The 22,563-nt window shown below is 45.0% G+C and overlaps 1 protein-coding gene across 1 annotated transcript in view; it reads left to right on the top strand.

The window, feature by feature from the left end:
- Positions 1-22,563, top strand: part of polr3a (polymerase (RNA) III (DNA directed) polypeptide A) — a 41,613-nt gene that overhangs the window by 4,383 nt on the left and 14,667 nt on the right. The window contains exons 8-19 of the mRNA XM_080834682.1: positions 403-539; positions 927-1,030; positions 4,299-4,440; positions 5,495-5,635; positions 6,238-6,307; positions 13,681-13,808; positions 14,309-14,447; positions 15,049-15,213; positions 15,785-15,957; positions 16,744-16,855; positions 18,096-18,214; positions 20,554-20,691. Coding sequence (XP_080690808.1) covers positions 403-539; positions 927-1,030; positions 4,299-4,440; positions 5,495-5,635; positions 6,238-6,307; positions 13,681-13,808; positions 14,309-14,447; positions 15,049-15,213; positions 15,785-15,957; positions 16,744-16,855; positions 18,096-18,214; positions 20,554-20,691 — 1,568 coding nt within the window. The remainder of the gene's footprint in view (positions 1-402; positions 540-926; positions 1,031-4,298; positions 4,441-5,494; positions 5,636-6,237; positions 6,308-13,680; positions 13,809-14,308; positions 14,448-15,048; positions 15,214-15,784; positions 15,958-16,743; positions 16,856-18,095; positions 18,215-20,553; positions 20,692-22,563) is intronic.

Raw genomic sequence — 22,563 nt, forward strand, 5'->3', positions numbered from 1 at the left:
AAAGTCCCAAACTGTTGGTATGTTGACGTATAATCCAACTCATGGAACGTCTCTCGTCCAATCAGAAACAGCTAAATAACGCGATAGAACCCAATTGTTGATGCAAAAGTAATTTAAGATGAGAATTATTGAAATTTTCTTTTCAATATGAAAACATGCAAATTTTATACAGGCAAATCATATGATGTGATCTACTATGGATCATCACAGTGTCACTTTTAGAGTGGAGTTACAAGATCTTCATGACTATTGAAACAATCTGTGCTGTTTATGGGTCTATTACTGCTAGCGATAGGGATTCAAGAGCCAATTGATGCAGATATCGATAGCACTTAGCACGTATGATGTGTTTTTTTTAAACATTAAAGACCATTTGTGCTTGTGTGTGTGTCTGCGCATTAGGGCGTTTCCGTGGAAACCTGTCGGGGAAGCGAGTGGATTTCTCTGGCAGAACGGTCATCTCCCCCGACCCCAACCTGCGCATTGATGAGGTGGCAGTCCCCATCCACGTTGCCAAGATTTTGACCTACCCAGAGAAGGTGAGCTGGTGGTCTGTCACAGCACATCACATCACACGTCACACAATTTATAACTTTGTTCTGAAACACCCAACGACACAATAATATATATTGTGTTTGGGTGTGTGTTTGTTAGGAAGACTCAAATACATTACCTTACATAAAGCATTACCTTTCTGTGTTGTTCGGGCCTGTAAGCTATGCACAGCCTACCAGTCGCTCGCAGCACAAATGCTTCTGTCAGTCCACCACTATGGTTGTGTTACCCTGTCATGTACTTGAGCCTGTCTTGTGAAGGCACTAGTGATGTTGAGAGAAACACACGTCCAGCAGGGCTGGCCGCTCCGGTCACCTCACCCGCCATTTCAATTCATTTAAATAATTGTTTTGCTTAACGCTGTATCCTAGGTGAACAAAGCCAACATTGAAATGTTGAGGAAGCTGGTGAAGAGCGGGCCGGAGGTGCACCCTGGGGCCAACTTCATCCAGCAGAGACACAATCAGATGAAGAGGTGAGGAACAGGACCCCGCTCTCATGGCTGTCAGGGCCCCGCTTTCTTGCTGTTAGGGCCCCGCTCTCATGGCTGTCAGGGCCCCGCTTTCTTGCTGTTAGGGCCCCGCTCTCATGGCTGTTAGGGCCCCGCTTTCTTGCTGTTAGGGCCCGCTCTCATGGCTGTCAGGGCCCCGCTCTCATGGCTGTTAGGGCCCCGCTCTCATGGTTGTCAGGGCCCCGCTCTCATGGTTGTCAGGGCCCCGCTCTCATGGCTGTCAAGGCCCCACTCTCATGGTTGTCAGGGCCCCGCTCTCATGGTTGTCAGGGCCCGCTCTCATGGTTGTCAGGGCCCCGCTCTCATGGTTGTCAGGGCCCCGCTCTCATGGCTGTCAAGGCCTACGCTCTCATGGCTGTCATGGCCCCGCTCTCATGGCTGTCAGGGCCCCGCTCTCATGGCTGTCAGGGCCCCGCTTTCATGGTTGTCAGGGCCCCGCTCTCATGGCTGTTGAGGCCCCACTCTCATGGCTGTAAGGGCCCCGCTTTCTTGCTGTTAGGGCCCCGCTCTCATAGCTGTTAGGGCCCGCTCTCATGGTTGTCAGGGCCCCGCTCTCATGGTTGTCAGGGCCCGCTCTCATGGTTGTCAGGGCCCCGCTCTCATGGCTGTCAGGGCCCCGCTCTCATGGCTGTCAGGGCCCCACTCTCATGGTTGTCAGGGCCCCGCTTTCATGGCTGTCAAGGCCTACGCTCTCATGGCTGTCAGGGCCCCGCTCTCATGGTTGTCAGGGCCTACGCTCTCATGGCTGTTAAGGCCCCACTCTCATGGCTGTCAGGGCCCCACTCTCATGGCTGTCAGGGCCCCGCTCTCATGGCTGTCAGGGCCCGCTCTCATGGCTGTTAGGGTAGCTCTCATGGCTGTTAGGGCCCGCTCTCATGGTTGTCAGGGCCCCGCTCTCATGGTTGTCAGGGCCCGCTCTCATGGTTGTCAGGGCCCCGCTCTCATGGCTGTCAGGGCCCCGCTCTCATGGCTGTCAGGGCCCCACTCTCATGGTTGTCAGGGCCCTGCTTTCATGGCTGTCAAGGCCTACGCTCTCATGGCTGTCAGGGCCCCGCTCTCATGGTTGTCAGGGCCTACGCTCTCATGGCTGTTAAGGTCCCACTCTCATGACTGTTAGGGCCCGCTCTCATGGTTGTCAGGGCCCCGCTCTCATGGCTGTCAGGGCCCCGCTCTCATGGTTGTCAGGGCCTACGCTCTCATGGCTGTTAAGGTCCCACTCTCATGGCTGTCAGGGCCCCACTCTCATGGCTGTCAGGGCCCCGCTCTCATGGCTGTCAGGGCCCGCTCTAATGGCTGTTAGGGCCCGCTCTCATGGTTGTCAGGGCCCGCTCTCATGGTTGTCAGGGCCCCGCTCTCATGGTTGTCAGGGCCCCCCTCTCATGGCTGTCAGGGCCCCCCTCTCATGGCTGTCAGGGCCCCACTCTCATGGTTGTCAAGGCCTACGCTCTCATGGCTGTCAGGGCCCCGCTCTCATGGTTGTCAGGGCCTACGCTCTCATGGCTGTTGAGGCCCCACTCTCATGGCTGTCAGGGCCCCGCTCTCTTGCTGTTAGGGCCCCGCTCTCATGGCTGTTAGGGCCCCGCTCTCATGGCTGTTAGGGCCCCGCTCTCATGGCTGTTAGGGCCCGCTCTCATGGCTGTCAGGGCCCCGCTCTCATGGCTGTCAGGGCCCCGCTCTCATGGTTGTCAGGGCCCTGTTCTCATGGCTGTCGGGGGGGGGGGGGGGGGGGGGCTCTGGAAAGCGCCTTAAGACCATGTCTTAATGGCATTTCTTAAAGTAAAAAAATCAAATTGAGTGGAAATTATTTAAAGGTTTCGCATCATGGCCCTAGACAAGTAAAAACATGGAGAATATGCCACGTGGGTATTGTGGTGGAAAATCTGTAAATTAAATCTTACTAGTCTGTGTGTATATTATTAACTAACAGAGCTACAGACACACAGGAACACACATACACATACACTCACGCCCACACTCACTTACTCACTCAGACATTCTCTCACTCACTCACTCACACACTCACTCAGTCACTCACCCATTCAGTCACTCACTCAGTCACTCACCCACTCACCCACTCACCCACTCACCCACTCACTCACTCACTCACACCCACAACACACACACACACACACACACACACACACACACACACACACACACACACACACACACACACACACACACACAGTTTTAATAGGCTGATGTTGCCGAGGAACCAGGCTGACCACACACTCACACACACACACACTCACATTCTCACTCACTCACTCACTCACTCACTCACTCACTCACTCACTCACTCACTCACTCACTCACTCACTCACTCACTCACTCACTCACTCACTCACTCACTCACTCACTCAGACAGACAGACAGACAGACACACACACACACACACACACACACACAGTCAGACAGACACACACACACACACACACACACACACACACACACACACACACACACACACACACACACACAGACACACACACAGTCACACACACACAGAGCTGCACACAAAGGCAGAGGCCCACAGACCTACTCAAACAGGCAGACACCATCAAACCCACACAGGCTTGCATCAGTATGTGTAAGATATTAATATTATAGTAATCAATAGAATGTTCATGATAGTAAACTGATAAAAAGTAAAATCACAGCATGAGATACTACACTGACATAAGATTGCAGGAGTCCTAAACACAAACATATTAGGCTGGGAGAGTCCTGTAGGGACAGTCCTAGTGTCGCCCCATAGAAGTCTCTTGAAGTACTGAAAAAACCTACTCCAGACCGAGTCAGAGAGAGTTCAACTGTTGCACCTGCAAAACTTTGGCTACTCAGCAGAAAGTAGAAGTTGCATTGTAGACACAGGGGCGGAGATTTTAAGATTTAGGGTACATCTACTGTATATAAGCCATTGCAAATCTTTGTATCAGGAGTATTGTCTTCGGACATGTTGGTATTGCACTGACTGAAAAAACGTTTTGCCTCACACTCTGCCGGCTGGACTGTATATTTTTCCTACTTTTAAACTATAAATCTGACACAACAGTATGGATGCAGCCTCTGGGGATCACGCGTAGTGAAGGGGTGGGCTTCAATAGTGGAGAGTCATTTTGATCTCTTTTTAGGATCGGTTCAACTCTAATGCAGTATTCTTTTTGAAACCTCCAAAACTACCAAAGGCTACCAAGGGCTCTCCACTCACTATGCTCTCTCTCTGCCACAGGTTCTTGAGGTATGGCAACCGCGAGAAGATGGCCCAGGAGCTGAAGTTTGGCGACGTGGTCGAGAGGCACATGATCGACGGCGACATTGTACTCTTCAACCGTCAGCCCTCACTGCACAAGCTCAGTATCATGGCCCACATCGTGAGTGAACCTGTCTATGAACCACATCAGCATAGTATGGCACTGCTGTCTGTTTAGGAACACATCAGAGCAGTATGCCACTGCTGTCCGTCTGGATGGATGGATGGATGGATGGATATATAGATAGATAGATGGATACTATTAATCTCTAGGGAAATTTAGGTCATCCAGTAGCTTATACACTTATGCAACTAACAGACATACATATATAAATAACATACACATAGGGAGAACATATTCACTAGGAGTGGGGTGTTTACAGATACAAGAATTGATCTGACCCTATGGTACAGTATGCATTGATTGTGACAGTGTTGATGTCCACGAGGAAAGTGTTCTTGTGCTGCAAGTGTGGATAGTGCAAAGAGATAGTGTTCTTGTGTGTATAGTGCAAAGGGGATAAGTAGTTAAGTCTGTCCAAGGGGCTAGTATAGCCAGTAAAGGGATGGACAGTGGGATGGTATATTATGTGATGAGATGAGAAGAGAAGGGGAGGGCAGACTGAGGAAGACTCGTGCAGAGAAGTCCATATCTCCCCCCTCTCCTTCTGCGTGGTGTTGTAAAGCTGGATGGCCCTGGGGACAAAGGACCTCCTCAGCCTGTCTGATGAGCATGAGAGTGACAGGAGTCTGCCACTGAATATGCTCCTCTGTCTGTTGAGAGTTCTGTGTATTGGTTGGTGGACATTGTCCAAGATAGTCAGCAACCTACTCAGGGTCCTTCTCTCCGCCACTGTTGTTAGGCAGTCCAGATCGGTGCCAACAACAGCTCCCACCCTCCTCACCAGCCTGTCCTGTCGCCCTGCATCCCTCTTCTTTGCTGAACTGTTCGTTTGAACGGTTCCCTTGAAGCTGTTCCCCTTGAACCTGTACAAAAGATCTCTTAATCTCTAGCCTTGGTTGTCTGTTCTTTATGTGTGAGCAGACTTCTCTCTGTCCCCCTCATTCCCTCCCATTAGTCCAGTGGGAACACATAACAAAATTCAATTTGATATCTAGCTGGCTTATTTATGTTCTGTCACTTTCTCTCTCTCTCTCTGTGAACTTGTTGCCAGGCGGTAGTGAAGCCCCACCGGACGTTCCGCTTTAACGAATGCGTCTGCACGCCCTACAACGCCGACTTTGACGGCGACGAGATGAACCTCCACCTTCCCCAGACGGAGGAGGCCAAGGCTGAGGCCCTAGTTCTCATGGGGGTGGGTTCTAACTCTGGTGTTGTGCCTTTATCTGTTTCCTTGTCTAATTGCGTCTCCTGTGAATGAGCGTTTGGGTAGAATATGTGTCTGTGCCAGCTTTTGCCATCCAACTTTGTCAGCGATTAACCCTTAGGGGACACAGGCTTGTAAGACTTTTTTTAGGTAGTCTGACATTCCTTGATGTTTTTGTATATTTCCTCTAACTAAAAAACATTGAGGCACAAGGGGCGTGTATGTGAAAGATTAAAGGTTTCTGGGGGTGTCTTTTGTCCTCTTATCTAGGTCAAAACCTTGCAGGGCTTAAAAGGCATATTGACAACAAGAACAAAAAACTATTTTCTCTAAAGGCATGCAGTCCTTTTGACAAAAAAAACGAATTTGCAAATATGACTTTGGTATTGATGTGTGCTTAGCGATTAAGTATATTGTGTTCGAAATTATATCATGACTATTATGAACTCCAGATTGCTTCATTTCTGCAGTGGACTAATAATTCATTCCTTTTCTAATCTGCCAGGCTATTTTCATAGGGGTATGCAAAAGTTCAAGAGGCCAATTAGGAACCACATATTCACCACATTTGTGCTCACTCTCTTCCGCAGACAAAAGCCAACCTAGTCACGCCGAGAAACGGGGAGCCACTGATTGCCGCCATTCAGGACTTTTTAACAGGTGAGCTTTGTTCCCGGCTGGTGAGTTGTGAAGGTCCAATCACACAGACCTCCCTCCTCCTGTCGGGCGGCTAGAACACCAGCGCAAGAAATTGCAGTGGGCTCCTGCGTCTTTCACTCGGTTAGATATAGTCACATGAAATAATTCTTGATTTTTAGCGTAGGTAGAAAACACAATGCCCTTTCCAAACAACAGAGGTGCCGCAATTATCTCAGGAAGTTTAATCCCGCTGTTATATTCTTGCTAGAACCTTTGTTTGAATAACTGCGTCAGCCATGGCTTTTGATCCTCTGCAATTGAAGCAATTGATCTTGTAAATGGGACATTATAGCGTATTTGTTAAGCACTGTGTGCAAGTTGGGCCCCTGGTCATGCCAGAGCTCTCAACCTATTGGGCCCTCTTGAGTAATACGTCACATTGTGCCCAACGTTTTTTTCTGCTTTCTTCAAACGATCCTTCTTTACACTGAGCCGTAACCATATAAAAATGTGGGGAATATTGATAATAATAAAAAGCAGATGTTAAATCATCTGATGTTCTTAACATGTACCCAGTGAACACAGATATATTTATATGCATATCCTATAGCTTGGCATGCACTATGTAATTGCACTGCATGTTTTTATCAAATATCTGTACGTTACATCCAAGCTTCTGTCCATATTTCTATTCTTTGTTTTCCTGCTTTGTCGGTCAGCACACTTCAAACATGAAGTGCTTCTGAGTAGTGATGAAAGTGATTCGTGAAACTCCATGAATACGATACAAACACAACCCCTTTGATCTGGTGGTATAGTCGGCCAGACAAACAGTGGTCTTGAGATGGTTTTCATTTTCAGTAGATGATACAAAAATTCAGATTATTCAGTGCTTCTCAAGATTGTAGGTCCTTAAAATAGAAGAGACACTTGAAAACAACATAATCACAAAATAACATCATGTGCTGAATAATGATACTAATAATAAAAGTACGTTGGTATCAAGATGGCTTGAGTGTCCTCAAAATGCAAAAATCTAATCTAAATCTAAACCTGTTGAAGTAACAGGCTAATTTCTTTGTTGCAGTTTCCCTTTCCAACCCTGGCATCCCATTATAGGATCTCAATTGGAGAACCCCTGTGCTATTTCAACCCCACTTCACTGTCATCCAGTGACGTGCGGTGAGGTTCCTAGCTGATGAGGCACAGAAACCGGAAGTGATTAAGTCATTCCGATCTCTAGTTGTTTAAAAAAAATGTAAATGTATACATCATACATGTAAAAATGCATATGGTTTAAAATTTGTCATCTGACCAGGACTGAAAAAACGTTATGTTTCATTGTCTAATACTATTACTTTTAAACAATCGGTTTTTTTTTATTATAAGAAGTTATGCGGCTCAATACTCAACTGACTTGTTAACCTAACTTTTACAATGCATACAGCTAAACGTACAACCGGTGTGCTAATTGAACTTTTACACCCTGTCAAATAAGATATTAATAGTATCAAGCGAGCGTATGTAGCCCTCCCACCAATGATGTGGCTCATTTCATTTTGTCTAGGGACAATATAACTACGGTTTTGGGATGCTAATTTAAATGACTCGGACAGAGTTTTGAATTCGCAGTTTAGACAAAAACAATTGCATATTTATTAACACAACATATTCACAAGCAAACAGTTAAACACCGCAGACATAGCACACAATACCGAAATGTTCTACTGACCAGTATAATTTAAAGTTGGTGCACTTTTGTTGGAGCTCGTAACCGTCAATTAGAGGTGAAACAAACGTAATCCACTCACGACTATCCGAATAGTTCAGTGGAAATCCGCGTTGTCTTCTCCCGCGATTTCCCTCCTCTTCTTGAGCGAATGCAGTCAGTAGTTTAGCTCAGGAATAGCACCTATTCTGCTCACAACTTCAAGGCATTTTTCCTGCGCCAGCAGCCTTTAGCGCGGTCCGTGTTTCGCATGAATATGTAGTCCCGTTGGGAAACGTGAAACACTCCAATACCTTCTGTTCCGTCGTTTGAAGTAAACCTTTTAGCTCCAGCATTGGTCTCCCATTATCAATCATTTCTTGTTTGGACTGAAAGTCCAGTTTTAAGAACTGCTTCAGGTTAGCAATGCAATCTTCCATTTTCGCTGTCAAGCTCAAGTAGAAAGTGAAGAAGTCCAACGTCAGATTATATACCCAACAAGTGCCCTCTCGCTCGCCTCCCTTCTTGAAGCAGTGGTAGTGCGTGCCTCCCTTGCAATATTTTTCAATGCGTTTCAGCTCAACTCAAAAGGTTCTACGCTTGCGCACGCATGCGTAAAACCCAGTTTGGAGTGATTGCGCAATCCTATGGGAGGCACTGCCTACTCTGCTCATAGACTCCAATGCATCTGCCTCCCTTGACGGCACGCCTAATGTTCATTGGCTGATCACTGTCACTGGGAACCGGAAATGCTCAAATTCAGCGATTTTGATAATAAAAATGCTCGGAATGATCGGAATCATGCAAAAATGACACTCGTAACACAGATAACTATAGAAATATGAATATTTATTTTATAATACATAAATATATATGATTATTATATATATATTTTTAAATATTTTTTTTAATATATATATATATATTTTTTTTTTCTGCCTCCCCTGCCTCCTATGGGCTCAGATACACATACGCGTTTTTGTAAAAACGGGACGCGAGCAAATGCATTGATTCCTATGGTACGGCGCGTTTAACCCTTCCAAAACGATCTGCGCCCGTGGGGCGTTTGGTGGTATTTCTATTAATAGAATGTAAAATCTCCGCGAGTTTTTGTCTTCCAAACATAAAACTAACACCCTGAGAAAACTTGAATCTTCTAGTTTTCAAATATATCCAGTTCGAAACAAACAAATGAATGAGCACTTTGTAAGGAGAATACAGGTAAAGCCTTGCATATTTCTCTCTCAGAGTGTATAAGCAACCTGTGATTGCCCACCCATTAGCGGATTAGGGCTATTCATATGATAAGATCATGGTAAATCTCCGATCGCTATTGGGTAATGACGTTGCAGTAAAACGTGAGAAAACGCCCCATTTTTCCGTATAAACAAGGCAGCATGTTAGGATGTTTACATTTGGACTGAAGAGATACACGATGGCGAACTCCTTCTCTGCTGCCGAAGCCTTGCGCCAAATTCAAGAAGACCTAGTCAGCGAGGAGGAAACCACATCCTCGGATGAGAGCGATGACGATATGGAAGATGAACACATGCACTTTGAGCTTCGTCTTTACCCCGTTGAGGATATCCCTGTTGAGTAAGTTTTATTTGTTTATTTGTTCACCTAGCTCTTGTAATGAATGCTGTTGATTAACTTATAGGGAGTAAAATGCTCCTCTGAGTTGAACGAAATATTTTAGTATGCTACTGTTTGCATAGTGAATACATTACTTTATGCTTCTAAGACTATTGTGGTAGAATATAATTCTCAGAGTTGCGTTAATGATGTTAGGCTATATCAACGATTGTTGTTGACGTTTCGAGTTGGTTGTCTGTGCTGATATACCGTAAGTAAAACATACTTGGTGACTATATTGCAGCCATTGATGTAAAAATGCAAACGTGTCTTACTGTTATAGCGAGTAAAATGCACGTCGGTATGCTATGAGTTGAATGGAATGTTTAGTATGCTACTATTTGCAGAGCGATTAAATCACTTTATGTCGCTAAGACTATTGTATTGTAGAAAACATATTTAATTAACAGAGTTGGGTAAATGATAACAGGCTGCACATATAAACGATTATTGTCTGTTCTGAGATTATTAAAACATAGAACTACATGGTGACTATATTGCAGCGGATGATGTAAATTGCAATCGCTAAAAACGTGTCTTACTACTGTGGGTAGTCGTTAGTGTAATTATGACGCGTATGGTAGGTGTGAATCAAAACTAGGAGGTGTTTGTGATCGAAACTGTAGTCGTTAGAGCGCTAAAGTGATATGTGTTACAATGCCCGAACATAAAATGAAAGAGCAACAGTTAATTTTATTTTACTTTATTACAGAAACTTGTAGAACATTGCACCTACACCGCCAAGGAAGAGATCACGCTGTCAGCCTAACCCAGATCTGTCGTCATGGAAGTCAGAGGGTGACAATGATGCAACTCCATCAGCACTGAGGTTTTTTCCTGCAAGGGAGCCTGGTGTGCAGCTGAATGCAGCAGACAACCACACTCCTCTAGACCTCTTCAAGTTGTTCTTTTCAGAGGATGCTGTGGAAACCCTCTGCCAGAACACCAACAAGCAAGCTGCTAGGAGGATTGCCAGAGGTGTAAAGTACAAATGGGTTGATGTTGGAGTTGCTGAATTCTACAGATACATTGGACTGGTTTCTGCATGTGCATGATCAAGCTGGATCACATTTCTGACTACTGGAGGAGAAACACCAACTTCTCCATCCCTTTTGTGGCAGATGTGATGGTAAGAGACAGGTACCAAACCATATCATGGAATGTGCACATGAGTGACCCAAGCGAGGACATGGTGAATGATGCCTACCTTTATGTACCTACTTTTATGCACCTGATTTTATGTACCTACTATGCCTTTACTTTTATGCACCTTATTAAATTCACCTTCTTATGCACCAAGCTTGTTTGCAATTTCTTGTATCTACTTTCAAAGCTGATGGTTGTGGGGGAGAGATAGCCACAATGACAGTCCAGGGCCATTGACAAGTGGGCCACTGACAGGTGAGCCATACTGGGGAGGGGCACTCACAGGGCAGTTTACACCTCTTTCATCAATATGCATAGTGGTCTAGGTGGAAAAAAGTGTCACCTTGTAAAATTCTTATAATAAGTGTAGAAATCACACACACTTTCTGAATGCTAAACTCACCTATGTGGAGCAAACACATATGTTTACAAGGTTCAGAGTAAAAAAGAAAACTTCCAAAATATTTACAATGTGTTTTTTGTAAAAAGTCTGAGCACCTCTAAAGCTAGAGTTAATTTTAGTGTCTTTAGATTTCATTTTAATAACAAACTTTTTTTACTACATTTCTTTTACTCTCATTTTATTATTGCTGAGTTGTTCTAGAATATAATCATAAATTCCACTTTTGCCTAATGGTTTTTAGTTAGGTGAAATATACACAAATATCAGGCATGGCAGACTACCTAACAGAGTCAAAAAAAGCCCTCTGGGTTGGAAGTGTTAAAGCGTGCGCCCCTTCTCCACCACGCGTTGCGTCTTTGAAGCGTTTTTTAGGTGCGCTTAAAAGTTGAACTGTTCTCAACTTTCCAGCGCAAGGCAGGGAAGCACCCCGCTTCTGTTTTAGCCGCCGCACTTTGCCAAGGCGTTACTGAAGCTTTTCTGCCTGAAAAAAGACGCGTATGTGTATCTGAGCCCTATGACTGCACGTCCCTGCTGTCATCCTGTTTTTATTGCATGGCTAATGAGAGGCATTACTTCAGAGCATGCATTTACTTTGTCCACCACAAGGGGGAGCACTAGAGCTATGCTTGGCCTTTACATATTGTATTCCCAGTGTGTTTGCCTGCTGAAGCGTTTATCCTGAAGAACCCATCCTCAAGCACTGTGGGTCTTTATGCTATCGTCCCAATATAAGTTCAGTGTTATGCAAAACACTTCAAATAATTTGCAGTAGACCTCAAAGTCTGACTGGCAATCAACTTTTTTAATTATTATTATGGAGCAGGGGCGATTTTAGGATCTGGTCTTTAGGGGGGCCCAGCCCCCAGTGCTCACAGAGGCACATTATTTCTCGCTATATGAGGTGAACTAGTTCATTTATACATTTTCGAGCTGAAGTATTAGATTTGCTTTGAGTAGTGTTTCCCCCTGCAACAGTCAATTTTAAACTCTTCATTTCAAAAGACTGGCTTGAGATGGGTAACAGAGAGACTGAGACAAATATTGAAGATAACTCAACATTTATTATGGGAGTAAAGAGATTAAACAAAAACAAATGCTAGAAAAGAAATAAAATGGTCACTAAAATGATTAATCATTGAGCCAAAAAACACGAACACCACACACTTGGTTGAAAATAAATAAATAAATAATAATAGAAAAATAAATAAATAAAATAAACAAATAAGGTCTCTTTCTGTGTGGATTAAGAATAGAAGGGCCCTAAACAGAACAAGGACAGGGGGTCTCTAGTGGGCAGGAGGACAAACTGAAAGTTTTTAATACCTGACAAAGGCGGAATAAAGATCTGTCCACTCACATCCCATTCACTTCACACAAAAACATACAGTAATAAGAACTAAGTGACTAGTATCTAAGCAACCTACTTCGGAAGAACCATCGGTCAGATTTTCCCAATGTTCCATTAACATCTCAAAATGTCCGGTTTAACGTCAGGGAATTGCACTCGGCCGCACTCTTGACCCTTTCTAGGTTTCAACCTGGCTAAATGCACTCAGTGGCTCCCACATTTGCCAGCTATTTACTTCTACTGGACTACGAAAAGCTTCTGCATACTGACATTACCACACACACACATACACGCTTATAACCGGACCAACATAGGATTACATTTATCAGTGAACCACAGCGCCATGATGCCCAAATTAGCCGGGTCGACACACTGTTGTGTCTGTTCAGTTCAATTCAATTGAATCCAATTGCTAATGCCTTGCAACACACTCGGTGCGAACATTTTCAGGTGATAAGTTTCTCAGTGAAGTGAAAACGCTTGCATAATCTGGTGTCGGTGTATATTTTCTTACAACACACATGTCTACTGAAAAAGAAACACTTAGGCTACCTTCTTATCTCTTGTAGGTGCTCGCCGCTCCAGAAATGTGATGTTTATGGGCGCAACTATCTAACTACCAGATCAAACTGTCGAGCAGTAGAATGTGCAAACCAATCAGAAGAGATGTAGTTGATAAGTGGACGAGTCATAAGCCTCTTTTGAAGCAGCGTTGCCAGACAAACAAGGTTGCCAGATTGGCCAGTGCAACCAAAGTATTGCGCGATGGCAGAGCAAGATTTTCGCATAATATAATATTTTTAAAATGTGCTGAGCCAGGTGGGGCCAAGCTATCTCACGGTGGGGCCATGGCCCCACTAAAAATAGCCTAAACTCGCCCCTGTTATGGAGTATATTCTGATGTTTCATATTTTCGTAAGAATTTTGGGTATGAAGTCTGTTCCAGGCCTTTTTCAAATGAAGCAGACTAGTCCCTGAAGCAGAACTTTATTTTAAGCCCAAACTCCAATCCAAATCTAATTTGATAAAGGTCAGAAGGGCTTAAAGCCACTGCCCCAAGCACAAATAGACATACAGATGGACAGACAGTCATTGAATACATAAAGCCAGACCTGCCCTCCTGACGTATTGTCCATATTGTTTGTCCCCCACAGGAGCTTACCTGCTGACGCTGAAGGACACCTTCTTTGACAGGGCGAAAACCTGCCAGATCGTGGCCTCCATCCTCGTGGGCAAAGACCAGAAGATCAAAATATCTCTGCCCCGCCCTTCCATCATGAAGGTAGCCAATCAGGATTCAGCATTGAATTAGATGTTAAGTCACGTCAGTTTGTCAGTGTTATTCTGTACTAAGCTAAATTTGAATACATCATAAATTGACCATGGGTTGCCATGACAGCGTATGGATGTGCTTTCATCTTATATTTATTTGTTAGTATTTGCACAGCACTGATCAGGTAGGCGATTGATGTAGTGATGTACATAGGTGCAGTTATGGTATTTAACTGGCTTTGATGTTTATCTGATCTAATATCTATCAGTGGTGTGCTGGAGATCAGTATTGATATGGAATTGAATGGTGTTGTATTCAGTCAGTATTTGTAGATAAGTAATGACCCAGGAAATATATATATATATGTGTGTGTTGATGTGCCTAGGTTTTATTATTGATCAGTACTTATCTAGTATTTGATCAGTTTTTGATCAGTATTGATCACAGACTATATTCCATTAGTTCTCTAGTCTCATCATGTCCTCTGACCTGCCATGTTGTGTCTCCAGCCTATGACTCTGTGGACGGGGAAGCAGATCTTCAGCCTGATCCTGAAGCCCGGCGCAGCCTGTCCTGTCAAGGCCAACTTGCGCACCAAAGGAAAACAGTACAGCGGCAAAGGAGAGGACATGTGCTCCAATGACTCCTGTAAGGCACTCACCGCAGCCAACCACTGAGCAGACGTCATGCGTACCACATTAACAAGAAGTAGAGAATGAGGTCTTATAACGCACGCACCGCAGCCAACCACTGAACAGACGTCATGCGTACCACATTAACAAGAAGTAGAGAATGAGGTCTTATAACGCACACACTGCAGCCAAACAAGAAGTGGAGAATTAGGTCTGATGATGCATTACGTTCTGTGTCACACAAGGCTGTGTGAGTGCCTTAAAAAAATGAGGTGCAGTTGGAAGTGAAATGAGTGAGTTCATGTGACCTGGCACCTCCAAGCTAAGAGAACCCCTGGTATTGCAGTGGTGAAAATTGAAGAAGGAGTTACTGACTGTTTCCTCTGTTGGGTTGCCCCCCCCCCCCCCCCCCCCCCCTCCACTACTCTGTTCTCGCATTCTGCCCTCTTTCATCCTCCAGTCCTCCTGGGTGCTACTACATCTCCTGTTTTCTCTTTTTCTCTCCCCCCATTTCTCACTCTTTCCTTATCTCTGGATCTTTCTCCATTACTCCTCTCTCTGATCTCTCTCACACAAACACACTCACACACACTTTTCTCTCCGTCTCCCTCCGTCAGTCGTGGTGATCCAGAACAGTGAGCTGCTGTGCGGCACCATGGACAAAGGCACGCTGGGCTCCGGCTCGAAGAACAACATCTTCTACATCCTGCTGCGCGACTGGGGCCAGATGGAGGCGGCCGACGCCATGTCCCGCCTTGCCCGCATGGCCCCTTGCTACCTGTGTGAGTCAACAGAGGGGAGTCTGAAGGGCTGGGAATGTCCGGGAGGGTCTGTGGATGATGTGTGTGTGTGTGTGTGGATACTAAGGTCTGTGGATGCTGTGTGTGTGGATACTGAGAGACTTCTATTGGTCCTGATTTCTCTTGGGCTCACTTGAGATCCCTAGTTGTGCTCTATATGTCATCATTCAAAAAGATTTTGATTCTTTGATATGTTCTGGTATACTGAAGGATTTGTATTGGGGTTTTTTTGTGGAAAAGGGCACTTCCTCCTCCTCCTCCTCTTCACCTCCGCTTCCACTCGTCTCTACTCTTGGCCTCCTCTTTTAAAGCACACCCATGAGGCCATGACCTTTGACCTTTAAATATTTGTGCTCGGAGAAAAACTATCTTTTCAATTGCAATTTCGGCCGTGGTAAAATGGCCTGCTTTTTTTGTTCAACATTTGTTGCAAAAAAATAACTATTACGGACTTCATTTATGTCAAAGAAATGGACTTTTAATTGGAATAAATTATATTGAATATAGTTGAAAGATAATAGCAGTTTTACTTTTTTGCATTTTCTTTGGCCAGCCAACAGAGGCTTCTCCATTGGCATCGGTGATGTCACCCCGGGCCAGGGGCTTCTGAAGGCCAAGCAGGACCTGCTGGACGCCGGCTACAAGAAGTGTCACGAGTACATTGAGGCCCTGAAGGCAGGCAAGCTCGCCCCACAGCCAGGGTGCACACCAGACGAGACGCTGGAGGTAACACACACACACACACACACACACACACACACACACACACACACACACACACACACACACATAAACACACACACACACACACATAAACACACACACAAAAAATGCACACACACATAATGCAAACACTGCACACAATGCACACTCACTCCCAGGGATCTGTAGGACTTCAGCCTCTCCAATCCTCTCTGAAAGAGAAACAGTGAGCGTGGACAGAGCTGATTGACAGAAGAAAATAGCTTCTTTAGCCCACAAACATGGATGGGAAAAAAACTAATGACATTCTGCTTATGCCATAGGTACTGATTACATGCATGGGCTTAAGGCTCTTTGAGAACATGGCAATTATGGTCTCGGTTGATTGTTACCTTTTCTGTTTGCTATTAGTTCGGAGTCTGCCTCTTTTAAGATATGTGGTACATGTTGAGCCTTCACTGTATTGGTATATGTTGAGCTTTGAACAACATGACACCCAGATCAGGCAAATCTCTTGAATGCAGAAGGAAAGTGTCTCTATCTACGTGGGTAGCCGCAACAGCAATTACCTGCTGTGTCTTCTGCCGAGTCTAAAAACAAACTATGAAAAACCCTGTGCACACAAGCCACCCATTTTGACACTAGCTACGCATACTAGGTGGCATGGTTTGGGGGACCACCCATGTCCAGTTTCAAATGCCATGTTTGCACTATTGTTATGCATATGTCTATTTCATAACTGAATGTTTGTACATAGATATAAATGTGTGTGTGTGTGTGTGAGAGCTTGTCTTTGTGTGTTTGTGACAGGCCCTGATTTTGAGAGAGCTGTCCGTCATCAGAGATCATGCAGGTAGTGCCTGTCTCAGAGAGCTGGACAAAAGCAACAGTCCCCTCGTCATGGCCTTGTGTGGCTCTAAAGGTAACACACACACACACACACACACAGACACACACACACACACACACAGACACACACACACACACAGACACACACACAGACACACTGTTGCAGGCTGAAGTGCCCTTGAGCAAGGCACCTAACCCCGATCACTGCTCCCCGGGCACCGCCAAAGGCAGCTCACTGCTCCGGGTTAGTGTGTAACCTCACTTCACTGTGTGTGTGTGTGTGTCACTTCCCTGGATGGGTTAAATGCAGAGATGGATTTCAGGGTGTGTGTGTCTGTCTACACCACCTCTGCCATAGAGAGGACTTTCAGACAGACACAGACACAGACACAGACACAGACACAGACACAGACACAGACACAGACACAGACACAGACACAGACACAGACACAGACACAGACACAGACACAGACACAGACACAGACACAGACACAGACACAGACACAGACACAGACACAGACACAGACACAGACACAGACACAGACACACACAGACACGCACACACACAGACACGCACACACAGAGACACGCACACACAGAGACACGCACACACAGAGACACACACACACAGAGACACACACACACAGAGACACACACACACAGAGACACACACACACAGAGACACACACACACAGAGACACACACACACAGAGACACACACACACAGAGACACACACACACAGAGACACACACACACAGAGAGACACACACACACAGAGAGACACACACACAGAGACACACACACAGACAGACACACTCTCTCTAACCTCTCACTCTGTACACACACTGATCAGCATTGGGATCATAGCCCCGAATGCCATAGCCACTCATCACTACATTAAAAGTACACACACACACACACACACACACACACACACACACTGATTTCCTGATTACACTGCATTGTTTTTCTGTCACAATGACCTAGGACGTTATTCGTACCCACGTATCCACGGGCAGTCCCCTCCGTTAGCCACATGACTGGTACACTTCAGACCCTTGCTACCCTCATGGCAGACCAGAGGAGGGAAAACTCCTCTCAAGAACCTGTGTTTGTCCGTTTCCTTGGGAACGGCTTATGTGGCCAGGGCCTATTGAATTGTCACCATGACATTTCTTTTCTCAGCCAAATGTACACATAAACGGACTATAAAAGAAAATTATATATGTAATGTTCATGAAAAAGATGTGTGTGTGTGTGTTTGTGTGTGTTTTGCAGGCTTTTATATACACTGCCTTTTTTTTCTGATTAGGATCTTTCATCAATATCTCTCAGATGATAGCCTGTGTCGGTCAGCAAGCCATCAGTGGCTCACGTGTGCCTGATGGCTTTGAGAACCGCTCCCTGCCCCACTTCGACAAGCACTCAAAGGTAAATGCACCACTAACACTCACACACGCACACACACACACACACACACACACACACACACACACACACACACACACACACTGTTAACGATCTGGATTGAAACGTGCTTATGCAACCAAACCGTTCTCTGCCCCCAATATTCACGTGTCACGCTTGGTTTGGTTCTTTGATTATACCTGGACGTAACCATCACCACCTCATGGTGATGCACAGATGCTTATTTATTCTATTGGAAATTTGGAAAGTGGTGAAACTGTGATCTTTCATGACTATTCATTATGCTGACTGAATATTTGCTTTGAATTTTAGGGGCGCTACCTCAAGGTCCATTGATAGAGGATATTTTTCTTTTCAAATACTTAAATGTTAAATGAAAGGACAAGTCATACATCAAACAACAAGAAATGTCCAGCAGCAGATTCCGTTTGAATCCTGTATGCTCTTGTCATGTCTATACTATTTGTTAACCATCAAAAGACTTTCACTTAAGTCAATAGTGCACAGGATGTGTCGGAAAGTACACACAGAGTTGAATAACCCCATAGGGTGTCCTGTTTGGACCTGCTAATGGAGTAACTGGCCTGGCACAGCTTGTAGATTAGTCGCTCAAAATCATTCCTGTAGATGTGACGATGTGCGATGCAGTGTTCTTTCAGAGCAACATCATTGTTGGGGTGAGTGCCCTGCGTTGTTTACTGACTGTGAAAACTAACTAATGCATCTTTTAGTGGGTTATTCACAAACATTTGTTCAGTGTTCTGTTCTGTCCCCGTGCCCGTCCCGGTTGTCTTTTATCAATCCTACCATCGCTGTCCGAGAGGATCATTAATAGATTTATTGAATTGTTTTGGACACGGATTTAGACCTTACACAATTGTCCCCTTTTGAAATACCGTAAATCCTCAAATAAAGACCGGGATTCAATTAGATGCCGGGCTTCAGATAGTAGCCGGGGGCGTGGTCGGTACGGACAAATAAAGACCGCGCCCAGAATACAGGCTGGGGATAAAATAAAGTAGCCTATATTACTGTAGCCTACCAGCATCAGTCCGTCAGCTCAAAGTAGACATCACAATTTTATTGAATGCATTTCATAAATACATGTTTTCCTCATGTTTAATGTTGTTGGCTAATTTCATGGGCTGTTTGTAATAAAAAAAAAAATCCCACGTAGGACTACTAGGCGAATTTGTTATTGTTCATGAAGGCACGTCTGGCAATTTGATATTTATTAGCCTAAATGCACGTATCGTAACCTACCGTTTTAGTTGGCTAGGTTACTTTTTCCAGAAGGGATCATACAGCAGTAGACTATGGCACTAAGGCGAAACTTTGATATTAAATTCAAAGAGAAGGTGTATGCTGAAGAACATTTGAGAGAAAAAGGAGCAAAGCAGTTTGACATTGACCCGAGACGAATTCGATACTGAAAGAAGCAAAATAATGAACTGAAGGCAGCCGAAAAGACCAGAGCCCGACTAGCAGGTGGAGGTAGAAAGAAAGTTAGCCTAGATATGGAATCCAGACTCGTCGAATGGATTCATGGATGACCATGATGCAGTGTCTAGAAAAAAAGATTTAAAAAAAGCTTTGGAAATAGTTCTGAGTTTACTAAGCCGTACAGTAATTAGGCCAGTGAAATACTGACCCAGGACACGTCCTTGACACCACTCAAAGGTAATAGATTCCAAAAGGCTTTTAGATGAATCTCTCATCCCTGACTTTCCAGTAAACAAGTGGAATGGATGTGACTAATTTCAGGTTTCATAGAATTGAACTCTCAGAACTACTCAAGCTTCCCTTCAGAACACGTCATGATTGCTGTGAAGGCACTGAGTGATCTCATGTTTTATTTACGGCATTCCAGCTCCGAGCCAGGATAAATGTTTGCTGATACACTTGTTTCATATTCTATCATAGATAACTCAAATTGTATTTATTTGCAAATGTAAGTCTCTGTCCTTATCTAACCTCCCGCAAGGCTCCAGGATTGACTCTGTCTGGACAGGGGGAGCATCTATTTCCTGTTTATTATCTGCCTTTTGTTGCCTAAACACACGCACACACACACACGGACACGCATACAAACACCTAATAGAAAAAAAGTCCCATTCATTTTTTTTAGAAAATCCCCAGAAATACACCAATTTTCCCCCTATTTCGGCCCCTTTTGTTCGTCAACAGATACACGCACAATAGCCAAGGGGCCAAAGGACTAACTGAGCTGAAGGAAAATATGAAATTGGTCGCGGGTGGATTGTATTGGCTGTATATTGGTTTTGTCTTGGCCTGAGATTGCAGACCGGAGAGCATGATCAGCATGTGTTCTTCTTTCTCAGCTCCCTGCAGCCAAGGGCTTTGTGGCGGACAGCTTCTACTCAGGCCTCACCCCCACTGAGTTCTTCTTCCACACTATGGCCGGCAGAGAGGGCCTGGTGGACACCGCTGTGAAGACGGCTGAGACTGGATACATGCAGGTACACACACACACTCACTCTCACTCTCACACTCACTCTCACTCTCACACTCACACTCACTCTCACTCTCACTCTCACACTCACACTCACACTCACACTCACACTCACACTCACTCTCACTCTCACTCTCACTCTCACTCTCACTCTCACTCTCACTCTCACTCTCACTCTCACTCTCACTCTCACTCTCACTCTCACTCTCACTCTCACTCTTTCTCTATCTCTATCTCTATCTCGCTCTCTATCTCTCTTTCTCTCTCACACACACACACCCCCACGCACGCACGCACGCACGCACGCACGCACGCACGCACGCACACACACACACTCACTCACACACTATGTCTCTCTCACTCACTCACTCACTCACTCACTATGTGTCTCTCACTCACTCACTCACTCACTCACTCTCTCTCTCTTACACACTCACACACACACTCACTCCTTCTCCCTGACTTTTTTTCCTCTATTATCCCTGCTGGGGTACATGGAGCTGTTCTGTTGCCATCTCCGTTATGTAACCGTAGGTAAAGGATTGGCAGGGGGGCTAGGCTAGGTCTTTTCATCTGCGCACACAAGCCCAGGACCCAGGTGTGAGGTCCTAAATTAATCCATGAAGCAGGAAACAACGCACAGATCCAACTGGAAGTGGGACTTTAAGGCAATGACATTTGGAACATTGAGCTGATGTTGGGCAGTCTTATGGGGACCAATTCATTCAAACACACCAAAATGCCTTTCGGGTAGAGAGACAACCTTATTTTTTAGCTTTTCATGGCCCCTCAACAAGGAAAAATTGAGCTCATATCACTCCTCAGTTGAGCGCAATTGTCTAATAAATTAAGGATGGTTAAGTGTCCAGACACCATCTCCAGAACATTAGAGCTTTAGGCTGTGGAAGTTTTGATTCCATTTTGATGCTGTTAATCCCACTGCTGGGCCACTGCTAGACTCCTAATCAGTCTCCACAGGTCTGGGAACAGACATTCAAGGACACCGAAATGTCCCGAGAGTTCAGAGTAATTTGTCTGGCTTTCAAAGGCTTCAACAGCCCTAACCTGGGCCACGGTGCCTCCGCTTGGTATGCTGTTTGTCACAGGGACAGAACAGACGTAGCCTTTGATGGCGCTCCTGTGGCTTTTGATGTTTCCACACCGTGTGATAATTCTCAGTGTCATATCAAGAGCAGGTGGAAATGTTTGCGTCCTCTCCACCTGCCTGTTCAAAGAGGCTATTAAAATCAGGTGGTTACCCGTAGAGATAAAGAGAGGCGCATAAATGGATAGGGCAATTTAGGTATGCGAGTGCTTTCTGTCAAGCTGGCTGACTGATTAGCTTTCATGATGTGTTGAGTGAACTTAGCGAGCGATGAGAGCAACGAATTAAAGCTCGTCATGTATTCTGTCAAGCAAATGGACTTTTTCAATGCTTGTCACAACCATTGAGGTATTTAGTTGAACACAGAGGCTGGCAAAAGTTATTTTGTCAGGTCAAAAATAGCAAAAGTTTTGGTTGATCATAAAGGCTTGTAAAGCTGCGGTGTTGGCTAAGAACTGCGTTCTTTTTGCCTTGCCATTGTATGTCATTACAAAAGTGGATTACGTCATCTGAACAACCGGTCTCATACTGACAGAGAAGATCAGCGGGGTCACATCATAAGATAACTACGTCTTAAACTACATTTTATCGCCCTTGTTCATTTATTACAGAACATAAATAAATAGCAGGTTTCATTTGCACAGCCTTTTCATTATGGTGTGCTCCACATGGAGTCCATTTGTGTGATATGCCATAGAGCATGCAGTGTGGAACAATCAATATCAGTCATGTGTGGATCCTCCTCTGAAGCTGCATTGGAATTCAGTGCCCATC

This window comes from Sprattus sprattus (assembly GCF_963457725.1).
Source record: "Sprattus sprattus genome assembly, chromosome: 3".
In the NCBI taxonomy this organism is placed as follows: Eukaryota; Metazoa; Chordata; class Actinopteri; order Clupeiformes; family Clupeidae; genus Sprattus; species Sprattus sprattus.